This window comes from Seriola aureovittata, chromosome 4 (assembly GCF_021018895.1).
Source record: "Seriola aureovittata isolate HTS-2021-v1 ecotype China chromosome 4, ASM2101889v1, whole genome shotgun sequence".
NCBI classification, from domain to species: domain Eukaryota; kingdom Metazoa; phylum Chordata; class Actinopteri; order Carangiformes; family Carangidae; genus Seriola; species Seriola aureovittata.
This window is the reverse complement of record NC_079367.1, coordinates 24,467,961-24,482,648: the sequence shown is the minus strand read 5'-3', so window position 1 is coordinate 24,482,648 and position 14,688 is coordinate 24,467,961. Positions and strand designations below refer to the sequence as shown.

At 39.1% G+C, this 14,688-nt stretch overlaps 1 protein-coding gene across 13 annotated transcripts in view; it reads right to left on the bottom strand.

The window, feature by feature from the left end:
• Nucleotides 1–14,688, bottom strand: part of tenm4 (teneurin transmembrane protein 4) — a 152,999-nt gene that overhangs the window by 76,017 nt on the left and 62,294 nt on the right. For 5 of the 13 annotated variants that reach the window (XM_056374005.1, XM_056374006.1, XM_056374008.1 and 2 more), the window contains 4 exons: nucleotides 7,984–8,233; nucleotides 5,163–5,237; nucleotides 4,831–4,929; nucleotides 3,721–3,956 (listed from right to left, as the gene is read on the bottom strand). In XM_056374005.1, the coding sequence (XP_056229980.1) occupies nucleotides 3,721–3,956; nucleotides 4,831–4,929; nucleotides 5,163–5,237; nucleotides 7,984–8,233 (660 nt within the window). The remainder of the gene's footprint in view (nucleotides 1–3,720; nucleotides 3,957–4,830; nucleotides 4,930–5,162; nucleotides 5,238–7,983; nucleotides 8,234–14,688) is intronic. The other 8 variants (XM_056374013.1, XM_056374016.1, XM_056374015.1 and 5 more) reach the window with 3 other exon arrangements.

Here is a 14,688-nt window from a genome sequence, read left to right as displayed (position 1 = left end):
ATATGGCTAATTAATCTATTTAAAAAACAATACAAAAATAAAAAAGTAAATGATCCTAAATAAATTGCCAGTCTATGGTTTAATTCACCAATTTCTGCATTATCATATTGTGATGATATTCATTTGAACACTAAAGATAAAGCCACATTTCTGCCTAGAGCCACATCGTTCATCCCTGACATGTTGTATTTATTCAAAACAAAGCACTGTAAAAGGCTGAATTAAATATATCACTGAATGATACGAAATGTGAGATTCAGATGTCAACATTTAGAACTGTAGACTTGTCAGTGTATCGCCACGATCTTTAGCAATCACCATGTCTGGGTTTGAGCTATAGTATTTTCTTCCTTCAGAACAGTAGAAGTCTGGTGGAAATTAATTTTTGCAACATCCAGACTGGGAAGAATTTAATTAAAAAAATTAGAAAATTCTATGTAAAAAAGATAGAAGTTTAACCAGTTAATAGCTCTCATTTAATTTATGCTTCAGCTGAAATATTCATTTTTTGTGTATAAACAAACAAGCTTTTCATTCTTGTCATCACTGTGTCTGTAATTTGGGTGGTATGATGCATCCGAGAGTACTTCTTTCCCTGAAGTGAGGACTGGCTGATTAAAAAAATACTAATAACAATAATAATAATAATAATAAAAAGAAATGATCAAACAAAATTGAAAGGCATATAGGTGAGCATGTAATAGAATGGCATGTTTTTAATTTGCCTGTGTAGCTTGAGAATCACTTCAGTGCAGCCTGAAGATCAGTGCCACCAGAGTGAGATTTGTGATAAGGTGATAAGTGGATGTTTGTTTCAACTGATGTTTGCCAGTTACATAAAGGTACATGTTGTTTTGCATCCATACAGAACATACAACGTTATGTTGGCACATTTGTAAGACAAACAGTTGTTCTGACAGAAATATTAGCCTGCGAAAATATTATTGTAACCTAGCAGAACTAGCTATGGGTATGTAGCCTGAATGTAGCGTTTGCAATAAACACTGAGAACTGTATTGTGGGATTTAATTGAATAAAAATGGGAGATGGGAGAACAAAGGCTTCCTTGTTAGCAATAAAAAGAAGTACCTGCATGAACAGATTAAGTTTTTTTTTTTTTTTTTTTTTTACTTTAATGATTGTTGGTCTTTAGATAGTAAAATATAAGACTGATTTAGCATTCATAATAAAAGCAGTGGAATATTTCTCTAAAACTTCCATGAGCATTTTTTTTCATTTAGAGTAAACACCAGTGTCGATGTCACACAGGGATAATGAAAAGTCAAATCAAACAAAACAATATTATTTTTAAGAGCTTAAAGACGGACAAAGAGACAAAATCTGTATTGCAGGGCGGCTTTCCTCTCTGATCATGCAGTGAAAAATTTTCTGGGGCCCAACATCTTTGTCCTTGGCTAGATACTCAGGGTGAATGGTAGTGAACACAGGAGGATACTGATGACCTTAAAACATATGACAAATGTGGTAATGAACGAGCGACCATGGAGAAAATGGTGCCATCTTTAACCCCCCGACCTTTTTGGATCTGAAAATGTGTTGATTTACAAAGCTGCGACAAAATAAAAACATGCTACAAGTCAAAACATCTGTCATGAGGCATAATTGGGTTCATTAGACATCTCACCCAGAGTTCCCAATTACAGGCCTCAATAATTAATTGCACTTCAAATTAAATGTATTTTCTCATCAGCCTTTAATTAAATATGGCCCTCCTTCTTGATTGGAAATTCCGATCTTAGGATGAGGCTTGGTCTCCAACATGTTTACTTGTGGTGCATCGGGAGATGGTCTGAGTTTTGCAGAGTATAATTACACAGCCTGATTAAGCACTATCAGGCTGATGGTGCTCTCTGGCTTTTGGCCAGGTCACAAGCAGTAAACAGGAGACACATACTGTATCTCTACTTCTACGGTCAAACCCCACGGCTGATGCCAAAAACAAGCCAAAGCAGAACTTGCTCACACCCACTATCATTGATTTAAAATTGCTGGATACGTAGATAATCGAGTGCCATTCTGAATTTCAAATGAAACCATTTAAAAGGCTCTGGTGACAAAAAAAAAAAAAAAAAGAATAATCAGATTTTAGTTCGTTTTGCCTCAAGGAGAAGCAGAAACGATAGCTTCCCTGATTGTATAATACATATCTATAACAAACGTCCTCAATGAAGAATTCATTTATCTCACTGATGAAGGCCATACAGAAGGATCTGGCTGTTCTTTCATTGACTTCATACAAATGAACTGCAATGTTCTCAACATCCCTCTATCTGAGAAACTATTTCTTTTTCTGTGTGAGACTGAATTCAAAAGTGAACCCATTTATATGTTAAACAGGTATCCACAGCCAATCAGATGTATATTATATGGTAAAATATATTAAATAGAAGTGTGTATCAACTTCTTTGTTACAATGGACCAGCTGGAACTTTTATTACTTGAATAAAAATGATACTGCTAGCTTTTCAAGCACATCACCACATCCTTGGAACTGTCTGCCAACTGAGGCAACAGAGATATTCAACAATTTAAATCCAGAGCTTAAACCACTCATACCTGTTTGACATTACATTTTGAGGAGCTTTACCCGTCTTCTCTCCCCTCACAGCACTGCAGTAACCCTGTGTCCCATGTGTCATCCCTCCCATCTATTCTGGTCTTGCTCATCATATCTTCATCCCCAACCTTAGCCAGTTTCACTGCACTACTTCAATCAACGTGGTTTCTTTAAGTCACCCAAACCTGTTAGTATGTGACCTTAACTGCCCAGAAACCAACCTCAGCAGCCACACTATTAAATTACTGTTGATGCAGCACTCCCTTGTATCTCCTTTAGGTTCAAAATAATAACAACAAATATTTCCCATTTAACAATAGTGACTCAACCTCTATCCAGTTAAAATGCTGGGAACACCAGTTTCAAACACCAGGTTTTGGGAAGATTTGTTATGAAGAACAGGCCAGACAGACAATCTATATAAAATCCATGTAAGAACACAGAGTTGGTTTACTATCTGACCTATGGTGAATATGAAGTAACAACATCATTGCAATTACTTGAAGAATCCACTTACATGTTCTTTTAAATTCTATTTTCAGTGGCTTCATCAACTGCTTTCTCTGACCATTTACTAACATGTTGTGTCAACAGTCTTGTATAAACCAGTCTCTCATTTATAATACACAGAATAAATAAGAGACACTATTATCAGGTAGGAATATCATTCCCTTTGAGAATGAAATCATTCAGAAAGCGCAGTTCTGATTTAATAGAATGATTCAGATATCATAGCTGATAGTCCTTACCCAGCTGAGACCTGGGTATCTGCAATCAAATGAGATGAATACTTGAAATGTGCAGTCTTCTCTTGTGATGTCTTTTTAATTCCTTCCCTATCTGACCTATTCACAACTGGATCGCCCATCTGTGCAGATTCAGTCGACCTAATCTATGAATGATAATGTTATTTTGGACAAGGAGGCCGAGGAGTCAATCTGTGAGACCCTATATAACTGTGCTTATATAGAGAGAGCAGAGCAGATTCAACACTACTGAAACAGATGACAGAGGGAACACAATAGAGGACGGACTCATCCCGTGTCTGCAGTTAAGTGAGGGGTGAGGGGTGAGGGGTGAGGCTGGAGGCGGATAGGTAGAGGTGCCCATTCTGGTGTGTGGGAGCATCAGAGGTGACTCACCAATAAAGTAGGCCAACAGGAACAGCAGTGTTACTGAGATGAGAATGGCACTGAGAGCAGCACACTTCCAGTTGCAGTGCTTATAGGGTTTCTTCAGGCTGAAGGCAGGGCGGGAGAAGGTGTTTCGAGGCAGAGGGCGTGGCGGAGGCGAGTACACCGTGCTGGAGGTCAAAGGGTATCCTGGTGATGTTGTGCAATACATTGGTGATGTTCCACCTGGTTTGAACAGGAAGTGCCTGGGAAAAAAAAAAACACATTTTCTTCTTAGTCTTAACAGAAGAACCCATTTCTCAGGGATCACAATATTGTAGATTACTGTCTATCCGAGTGCAGTCCCTTCAACTGGTAGATTAGCAAGAACAATTAGACACTAGATTTTGCCCAGTCGATACTGTGAATCAATATTAAATCTAATTTATAGGACCAGTGACCGCAGCTGGCTCTTGTTTATGTATTCACACCAGCCCAGTGAAGAGTGACTCCCCGTGACTATGTGTCAAGGCTGTTCAGGGGAGAGTTACAGTATATGAGGCTGCAGTATGGAGTTGAGCAGATTTATCTGTCCTTGAAGAACATGGCTGGCTATCTCAGAAAACATGTGTAGAGCTGCATGTCCAAGTGCATATGATCAGCCCATCAGAGAGTCGGTGGCAGCGGCTCTGTTGTCAAGGCCGTTCCACTGACAAGTTTACAAGAAGCTCTCGAGCGACAGTGACATGAACTTGATTGAATGTCACATTACAATGTATGATGTGGAAAGTCACCGACACCATATTTTATTTATAAATATCAGGACAAATCGCTGACATATCCTATTCTAGTGACAAGAGATAACATGGGCAAGTGTGTTTCATAAAGCGGTCGTGTTTAACATTAATCAAAAACAACAGAATCCAACAATGTGACTTAATGCAAATTGTTAGTTGTATTAAACGGGGGATGAAACAAACAGGGCAAAGATTCTCGCACTGCGGGAGACATACACTGATGATTGACAGCATTTCAAAACAGAGGATGTTTGATGGGAAAATAGCGCAGGCATCACAATTGTTTTCATGGCAAAGCAGATTGTGACAGTAGTGCGAGCCAGAAAGCAAACATGCAACATACCCGTCGTTGTACGAGGCATCATGGCGTGCTGATGCCAGAATGTCCATCTCAATGAGGTTGTCCTGTAAAGTCTCTAGGAATGTCTGCTTTGCTATGTTTCTACACACAGGTGGAAAGATGGATATGAAGCTGGTGTGAGATGTGCGTGCAAGGAAAACACAGATATGCCAATACAATACGTGATCACCAAGCAACAACAACTGACAAATGGAGATCAAGACGGACAGCGTGGGGGGAAAAAGAAACCAAGGCCCTTATGGAACTACTTCTACAAAGGTGTGAGACAAATAACATCTAGCTCTCTTATTCCCCTCATTTGGGCACTGCCATACCTTGTTTTGTACGAGCCCTGCCCTTCTCTGCAAGCGTCTTGCTCCTCTCTGATAAACATTAGAGTATTCTGGCTCCTTTAAGGGTTGTGATTGGAAGAAAACAATGCATCACTTACAAATGAGAAGCTTAAGGTATCTAACACTTAGTTCAGACAAAAACACTTTTAATATCTCAATTTCATTTTTTAATCAAAAAACGAACTTGTCACCAAAACTTTCATAGTTTTCACACTGGATAGTAACTTTTAGTACAGCTGCTTTTCATCGAACGGTTGCAACACTCCAAAAAACACATTTTCAGTTCAATTCTAAAGTTTCTAAAGGCACATGTCTCATTTCTCTCATAATGCACTCCTCCCTGTGAGAGCTCTGGTTCCATAAGGAAATACTGCAGCAATGCAATGGAGAAAAATGAACTGTCCACATGCAATGGGCAGGCTGAACATGTTCAGTGTTACAAGAGAAAAGCCTTGTTTTTGATCCCTGCCCCTCTGAGGCCAGTAGTGAAGTCTATTGATGGTCTCTCAAACTTGTGTTCTGGAGAAGAACGCAACTTTTAATGAATAGAGAGAGAGAGAGAGAGAGAGGGAGAGGGAGGGGGAGGGAGAGGCAGAGACAGAGAGAGAGGAAGAGAGAGAGAGAGAGATAGAGAGAGAGAGAGAGAGAGAAAGAGAGAGAGACGCCTGGCTGAAACTCTAAAGAAAGTGGTGAGGCTGGATAGGGCCAGCCAACTACTGGCATCTCTCCAGTGGCAGAGCAGAATAAGACCTACCAGTGCAGAATTTATCAGGGCCATTAAATTTCACAAAAGTGACGAGGGAGGGCCATTGAAATACTATTAACTAAGTAAAAGTGACATTTAATATTTCAGGGTCCATGTGGATGTTACTAATGGTTTCGATTTCATTATTGGAACTTTAGTGGTTGATCTTTTTTCAAGGCGACAGGTCATAGAGAATACATATGTGGCTTTAGCAGAACTATTGCCTGTTGCAGATCCACTCCCCTCACCATCTGTTTTCTGCTCCACGGGGAATACCTGTGCAGGATTAACTTTAGAGCTGGATGATGCATAATCAGTCATTATAGCACTAACTGTCCTTCTACCAGCTGAAATTGATGCTCATTTTCCTGTTGACTGAACCGTCGCACAAAAAAACTGCAGGAAGAGACAGTGAGTCTGTTCACGGACGGTTGTTTAGCCATGCCAAATAAACTATTAGCTATTCTGCTGTCAACAGCAACTTCATTTCTGGCAGAATGTTTAATATACACACTATAGGCCATTGGTGCCCAAAGAGGGTGCCGCAGCAGCATGGGGTGCCTTGAGGATGGCCCAAGGGTACTATAAGGTTTATCATATCACTGTTTTTTGTTATGTTTTCAAACAACACAACAGAAGAAGAAAGAACTAAATATCAAAATCACCGTAGGAAAAACAGGTCAGGAGTTTTTCAGGATCTCAGCAGTCAGAATAATAGCAGCTATCAGAGCAAGCGGTGGAAAGATTTGACACGGTAAACAGCGCTCAAAGAAATGCTGATACACCTCAGCCCTCAACACAGTCTGAGACAATTGAATCTGAGCTGACTAGCAAAACTAACGTCAGGCTGAACGCTACCTGGCTAACAGCTTACCAGACACTTTTTGGATGCTTGTGGATATCCATCACTGTGCGACAGCACATTCACTGAGGTATTGCACGTTCCTAGCATCATATATGACAAGAGACTGCTTGTCAGTGTTCAGAGCTGCAGGTTATATTCTCTCTCTTCTCAGATCAGAGAATGTGAGCAACAGCAGGCCCATCATAATGCCTACAACCTCTTCTGGTTTTATTTGTTTGTTGTTTGTTTGTCTTAAGTATAAGCGTATTTTAATTCATTCTGAAGAAAATGAAAGAAACACAATATCTAAAAGTGTTAAAACCAACTGGAGTCTGTGTACATATACTGTATGAATTTCATATTGGGTGTTGGGTGGCCTGAGGTGGCATGACAAAAAGGGTGGTCTTAAAAAAGTCTGAGAACCAGTGCTACAGACTGTGGTCTACAGTTTTTAGATCTTAATAGTGATCATCTAAATAATGAGAAATATCTTCCTTTATTCATAATACGTTCCTTCAAAACCAAGGTTCCACAACAGCTTTCTATTTAAATTTGTTCAGCAGGCGACCCGGTCACACTGAGAAGTGAGGTTTTGTTTGGGGAATTTTTCTCATGCGAGCAGAGTAATGTGATGTGATCATTAGGAGGGTTGAGATGATTCTGCTTTGCTATTCTTGATTTCATACCGCCTTGCAATAAGACCAGCCAAAGAAATACCAACAGATATTCCCTTTGTTACAATAACACTTGACAGATCTACTTCACACAAGGGCCTCCTATTGAGAAATGTGCTAGAGAACTGAATACTGATTAATATGAAATAAATAAAACTCTGGGCTGAAGTGGAGGAGCTATGAAGACTGCTCACGGGAGCCTGAATGTAATTTTGCAAGAACTGTTTCACATCCAACATGATTATAATTACTCTGCTATTTAAACTCAATAGCTTGCACAGTTTGGATTGCTAACATTAGACGAAGACCCAAAAGCAGCACTTTTCTCTTGTCTGCCACAAAATCATGTTCATCACAAATGTAGGCCTTTGCCCCTAGCAGGATATTTTCCATTTTATTGCTTTGCTCCTTGTTAGCACAGTGGTAATTTAACACGCAGCAGACAGCATGAAAAACTGCGTTCAATGACACCAGGTCAAGCTCAGTCTTACAGATGCCAACATCTCTGTACATATGTCAGGGAGACAAGTGACACGGTACCTTGTTTCCAGGGGGATGTTGCTGTTTAGGAGCCAGTTGTCCTGCGCGCTGCCGGAGTCTTGACCATTGGCCGGACCCTCGGGAGGAATGGAGCTGTCTGTGGGCGCGGGACTTGGGTTGCTCCGTGGCGTGTAGTTGCCCCTGTTCAAGGAGTTAATGGAGGCCGCATGGTGCTGAGGATTGGGCGAGTGGGAGTGGGAGAGTGGTAGAGGAGGTGTCCGCAGCCGAGAGTGGTTTTGAAAGGCTCCGTCTGAAAACAGAAGAGGAGAGAAATGAAAATTGTTGCAGACATGACAAGAAACTAACAAACAATTGTGCCCATTTACTGAGCGTGTTTAAAGGCCCTTTTGAATCTTGGTTATCTTTGGAGGCACCATCAAACACACCCCCAAATTCACAGCTTGTTCACCAGCACATGTTTCAAAAGAACTACATTCTGATTGATTCTGAATGTATGTGTGTATGTGTTAGCAGGTTACGGAAGAATACACTGATTATTTAGTGCCTCATGGTGTTATTTTAACTCCCCGAGCCTCAATGTTCTGACTGATAAATAATTAGCTGTGGTTTCACCGGCAGCACATAAATTCACACCAAAAGACTCTTCTGACTGAAGAGCTACAAAGCCCTTACATGAACCACTCTTTAAAAAAAGTCCTCCTTCTGCTCATTATTTCTCCCTACTGGTCTCAATCAGAGTGCTCTCTGCCTCCCACAGAGACCTGTGACAGTTTACTCAGACCAGATACAGGCTCCTGTGTAAACAGACAAGCAGTCCTCTTCTTGAAACTGACCAGCTCTTCAGGCTTCAGGTTTGGACATTTATTTAGCCAGGGACGGTTGTTTGAGTCTGTGTAGCATGTCTCACTCTGCCTTGTGCACCTTTTTCTCTTTCACCACAGCCACTGAAGCAAACTGAAGATCAGAAACAGAAACCAACAAGTAACAACGTTACCTACCTCTTTTGCCATTATCAGCTGCACCTTTTTACCAGATCGGCAGATATGTACTAGACAAACCTGCGCTTTGTTTCATATTAAGGTACATTTGCCGCATCCGTTATCACTTTTCGTCATAGGATTTGAAACTATTAGATATGAAGCCTGGAAGAACAGACTGTACCCAGATCTGATACTCTGTGCACTTCAAAAGATAGAAGACCAGTGTCCTTGTGCACTCTGTATCCATTTATTTCCACATCTGCTAAGCCATTCATCAATCAATGAACTCCTGGCTTTACACAGAGTGAAAGAGTGGCTTTTCTTTATAGCAGTAAGCCTCCTTTATTTCACAGATCTCCACAACACTAAATTGCCAATTCACAGCAGAAATAGGGGAATATAGACACACAGAAGGCTTATTTTGTATAATCACCCCCTTCATTAAAGCAATACCTACTCATGCCAGTCAAGAAGCTTAAGAGACATTTCAGATTTTTTAGGGGTCAGAAACATGAAGCTGCCATATCAACATGCGTCAATCAAGGCAGATAAATTAACCGTTGAGGCGCAAAACCGGTTGTGCTGAGAACAAAAGTAGCATTAAGTTTCAGTGCTTGAGGCATTTTAAGGAAAATTGAAAGAAAGCCCATTGTGTTCACAGATAATGTGCTAACGAGGAGCTCGGCGAGGAAAAACAAGAGAAAAATATAGTGTGGTGCATTTAATCCCCAAACAACCATTTAACTCTCTTCCTGTAAGCCTTTCAACATACATGTGCGTCACAGGAATCTTGGGAGTTTTACACATATGCCCGTGCTTCAACTCATTTCTATTTATATTCTATACATTCCATTCGCCAGCAGCTAAAAAGCAGACCACACTAAGGCCCTGTTCAGACCTGGCATTAACATGCAGCTCAGGTGATCTGATCACAAGTGGACCCGTGTGAACGCACCCAAGAAGCAGCGAGGATGCATTTGAGATCCGAACACTCAGAACACATTTGCGTGTGGTGTGGGCCACATGTGGCCACGTTCTTTTAGGAGTGTGAGCGCAAATGTGTCCTGGCCCCCATTGATGGACTGTCTACTCAACTGACGTCCTGTGCCACAGTCTAATGGCTAAAACCTTATTTCACTGTAGAGCTGTGCGCAGTGCATTGATTCGCTCGACCCCTCCTTGCCCTGCTCTCTCTCACACACACACACACACACACACAAACATGTCCGTCTGTCACAGTCAGACTGACTAAAAACAACAACACATTTGTTCTTTGTAAACAGAAATGACGCACAGTGGGGTCCAAAGGTCTGAGACCACTTTCCCACTCGGGAATACGCGTTTATTTGCATATAGAGCGGCGAAGTGAGATCAGATCACAAGTGGTCACTGGAGATGCATGTGCAGGCGCATTCTAATGCCAGATGTGAACTGATGTGCTTGTAGCTGTCCACTTGTGACCGGATCAGCCGAGACACATGTTAATGCCAGGTCTGAACAGGACCTAGATTTCGCCCTCAGACCTGATTCTGAACCTGGCTCACTACCACATAGTCCACATATTTTATAGCATCAACCACTGACAGAAATGGTTTCATTTCTTTTCATTTTGGAGAGAGAGTGCTGTATCATGCATCTGCTGCACTGACAGATGGCTCCATACTGAGCACACTTTTGCACAATGCTGCCCTTGTAATTAGCTGAGACACTGAGAGAGAGGCACACCACAGTCCTGATGAACAATAGACTGGTGTGTGGTAAAACCACGCGGTTGTTGATGACCTCCCTCCTGCACAGTAATGTACCTGATCCCTAAAGCCATTAATAAGGTTATGCTAATTCGATACAGGGACAGCAGACATATGCAGAGAAATATATCACAGGGACAAATGCATCACTGCTTTGGGAAGTATTTACTGCTTGGTAAACAAATACTTTACTTCCTATGACGATCTAGTAAATCTAGACAAGTAATTTGTTTTTTTGTTTTTTTTAACACAGAACCATACTAACAATACATCTGAAGAGTGTACTATGGCCTCAAAAATCACCAGAGGAATGGATCAAAATACATCAATGCACAGTAAGACTACATTGCATTTCTGCAAGTCCACTATATGTGCTAGCATTACACTGTTAAGCATTCTTGTTATTTTGTCAACTCCCAGCATTGAAAAGCACCACAGACAAAGATATAACATTTGTGAATGAATACACCGTGTCTATTTGGAAAGGACATGTTAGTATTTTTGTAATTTGAGATCAGATATTCAGATATATTTAAATTTAATTTGAGAAATTATCAAAGATTTTGTATTAATTCTAAATTAAACCAAATCATTAATGTGGACAAAAGTTTGTATTATATAGTGAAAAATATGAACACTAAATCTTGGTGGGGGATTTTGTTTTAGACTCCTCCTTGGTTATTTTCTGCTCTGCAGATTTACTTAGTTCTAACATTACAGTCATAAATATCAGATTATAATATAAATCATATTTAAATCAAGTTTCCCAATGCACAAGGATTAAGTTAAGTTTTAATACTGTATGTAGTACTCTGCAGGAGGTTAAAATGTTTGTCAGTAACCATGCAGTAATATAAAGTATTTAAAATAATGTCATACTGTTCCCTCCAAATGCTTTTACACTCTGCACAGAGCTGTTGATAAAACGACTCCACTTCACTTGTCTTATTATTTGCACATAAGCCATAACCATAATAATACATAGTAGAAGATGTCCTACAGAAAAAAGAACTAGCTGAGCACTGCATCATGATTTGAATTCACTGGCTGACTGTATGCGTGCTAGCCCTTGTCCAACCAATAACCCTCCAACAGCCATGTAACTAGTCATGGTTATTTTTTGTGGAGATAAACAGAGATAAACAGAGAGATGAGAAACAAGTGTGTTTATGAGACAAAAGAACAGGGCAACACGACCCCCACAGACTGTGGTGATTCAGCAACAATTATTCACTACTATCCAAAGGACAGAAAAAAATAAATGGTTTTCTATTGACCTGCTTTGCACAATGAAATTGGCAAGAAAAGGAGATTAATTTGTTATCAGAGAGACAGAGAAGGGGGCTTTGCTACAATAGCCAAACTTTCACATGGCATTCAACGTAGAAGCCTGAAGATATCCATTCAGTCTCGGAATGTGTGTTTTCATTTTTCTTTCTAACAGATGTATGCACTGGCTCAGACCTCCTGATGCTATTCTAGACAAGTAATTAAGGCAAATCCACTTCATTAGCTGGGACCTCACCCTCCACCCTGAGAGATAACAGGAATGTCTGTCTAATGGTAAGATGTTATAATTGTGCCAACTTGTGAGGTATCAAAGAACTACACAATAAAATTAAAACTAAGGGTAACTTTCCAGAGTGTCCATGAAAAAAACTAAAACTAAACGGAACATTTTTAACACCTTAAAATAGATGAAAAACTAGATAATGGAACATGGTTACAGTTTTTGACTGAGGATTTGTAACCCAGGATTGTAAAAAGTCAATGTTAATTCTGTGAGATTTTTGAGCATGTTAACGACTCATGAACTGACCTGAAGAAACCTGGTCCATGTATCTCATGATTGTGAATTACTCTTCATATTTCAGTGCTGATCTGCATCTAGATGTAGAGTAAAATTTTCAAAATCTATTGCATTATAAAAATAACAAACCTAGGGGATTGTGCAGCCTTAGCAGACTGTATGTGCTCTCTGAGTGCTTTCTATTTTTAAAAAGATCATGTTGAATTTATTAAATGCATTTATTATACACAGACTTCAGTGTAGATTGTTGGGGATTGAGTTCTAGCCAAAGGTGATACAAATCCCATGAAATACACAATTCAAAATGTCAAAAATATTATAATTAATCTTATTCACCTCAGGGACTGTCATACTTCTCTTACTGGTAAAGGTTTGTAGTACTCAAGTTGAACAATAGCCAATAACTATTCCAACTAAAAATGAACTATGTACAGCAATGAAAACTTAAGTATGTTAAAGCTTTTACATCAGAGTAACTTTTCTTGTCTCATTGAATTCATTGAACATCAAGTGTCTGAGTTACAAAACCAGAAAACTACTTATCTTGCTGAAGAGATGAGTTAGGGGAAGAAGAAAAAAAAAAAAAAAAAAAAAAGAAGCCTCCCCCGGTTTCTTGGACTACATAAAATAGCACACTCAAATTGACTTGTCAGTAATGATGCCACTCTACACCTGAGGAGAACTCCAGCAAATCTCACCCTCCACATCACCTGGCGTCCCACCTGACTGAACTCAGCGACAGTAGTCATGGAAACAGTTCAGTAAACTGCAGTGAAGCAGTAAATCTATATGTAAAGGATCAGACTTTATTTCACCGCATACATATTTCATAGGATACTTAGCAACCAGATAGTAGCAACTGTAAATATGCAGCTTAAGTTTTTACAGTAGGAGCAGTCAATGTAATCTCATTCAAATAAGATGCATACAGTGCTACTGTATGTGCTGTTCCAATGGTAAACTTACTTATTTCATACTTATTTGTAAACCACAGAAGTGGTAAATTTGCCGTAGCTCTCCAACTATTACTGTCAAATTTGAACTGTGAATAAATGTATCAAGTTTGACATTTAAAACCTTCAAAATACTTACACAGGTTGATATCTGCCCATACAGAAAAATATGACACGTGTCCCTATATCAAGAGTGATGCTGTAATATTTGCATGTCACCTACTGTATAAGAGGATATATTATTATCTATATATACATCCTCTGGATATATGAAGATATACGTTTATACAATGGGATAATTTATTTATATTTATTAAAAAATTCTATAATTCATTTTATATGGTATAACATGTTGCAAGCATATATGTTAATATATACTGAATTTATATACAGTATATGTGTGTATATATATATATATATATATATATATATATATATATACACACACATACATACATACATGTGCTTATAAATGTTTTTCTTATTAATTTAAAACATTTATATCTCTCCATTCTGGCACAGTGGTCTCAGACCTTTGGACCCTGTCTTATATAAGTATTAACATTATATTGAGAGGCTATGGGATGGATATATATTATACATGATACATATATATTTAATATAAGCATTCATACATAAACATAAATATTTGTATGGGCTAGACATATGTGTCATTATATGAAATTGATCCAACTTCTAATAGGTTTTCTATATAATTTTTTTATATGTTTTTATTTTATATGTACATATAGTGTATGTAATATATGGAAACTGAATATATGTACATATATTACACTCTATACATGAAAAAATATTTTGGTGGTATAATCTTTTGCCACATTTGATAACATAAAGAGGAACTGGGTTCTGACTTAATTTGCCTCCCTGTGCTGTATCCAGGGAGGAGGTCTATGTCTGAACAAGGACAGCGGATAAAATCACAGAGGACTGATGGTCACACCTGATGAAATAAAGTGATATGACATGCCCCGGACACCCGATCAACGCACTGAGGTGTGAGCCATTCAATACAGAATTAATCAAAAGCTATCCAGCACCCAGATAAATCATTAAATCTTGCTTACTGCTACAGCCCCTATGGCTAATCATAGGAGCAAAATTTCCAGTTGAGTACCATTTGTCTATAAAAATACAAATAGAATTTGTCATGAAGGCAGTGAAGCTGCACTCTCTCCTGGCTCCCTGAAGCTGGTTCTCTCCGTCGGCCCTGCTGTTTCCAACACCATTAGAAA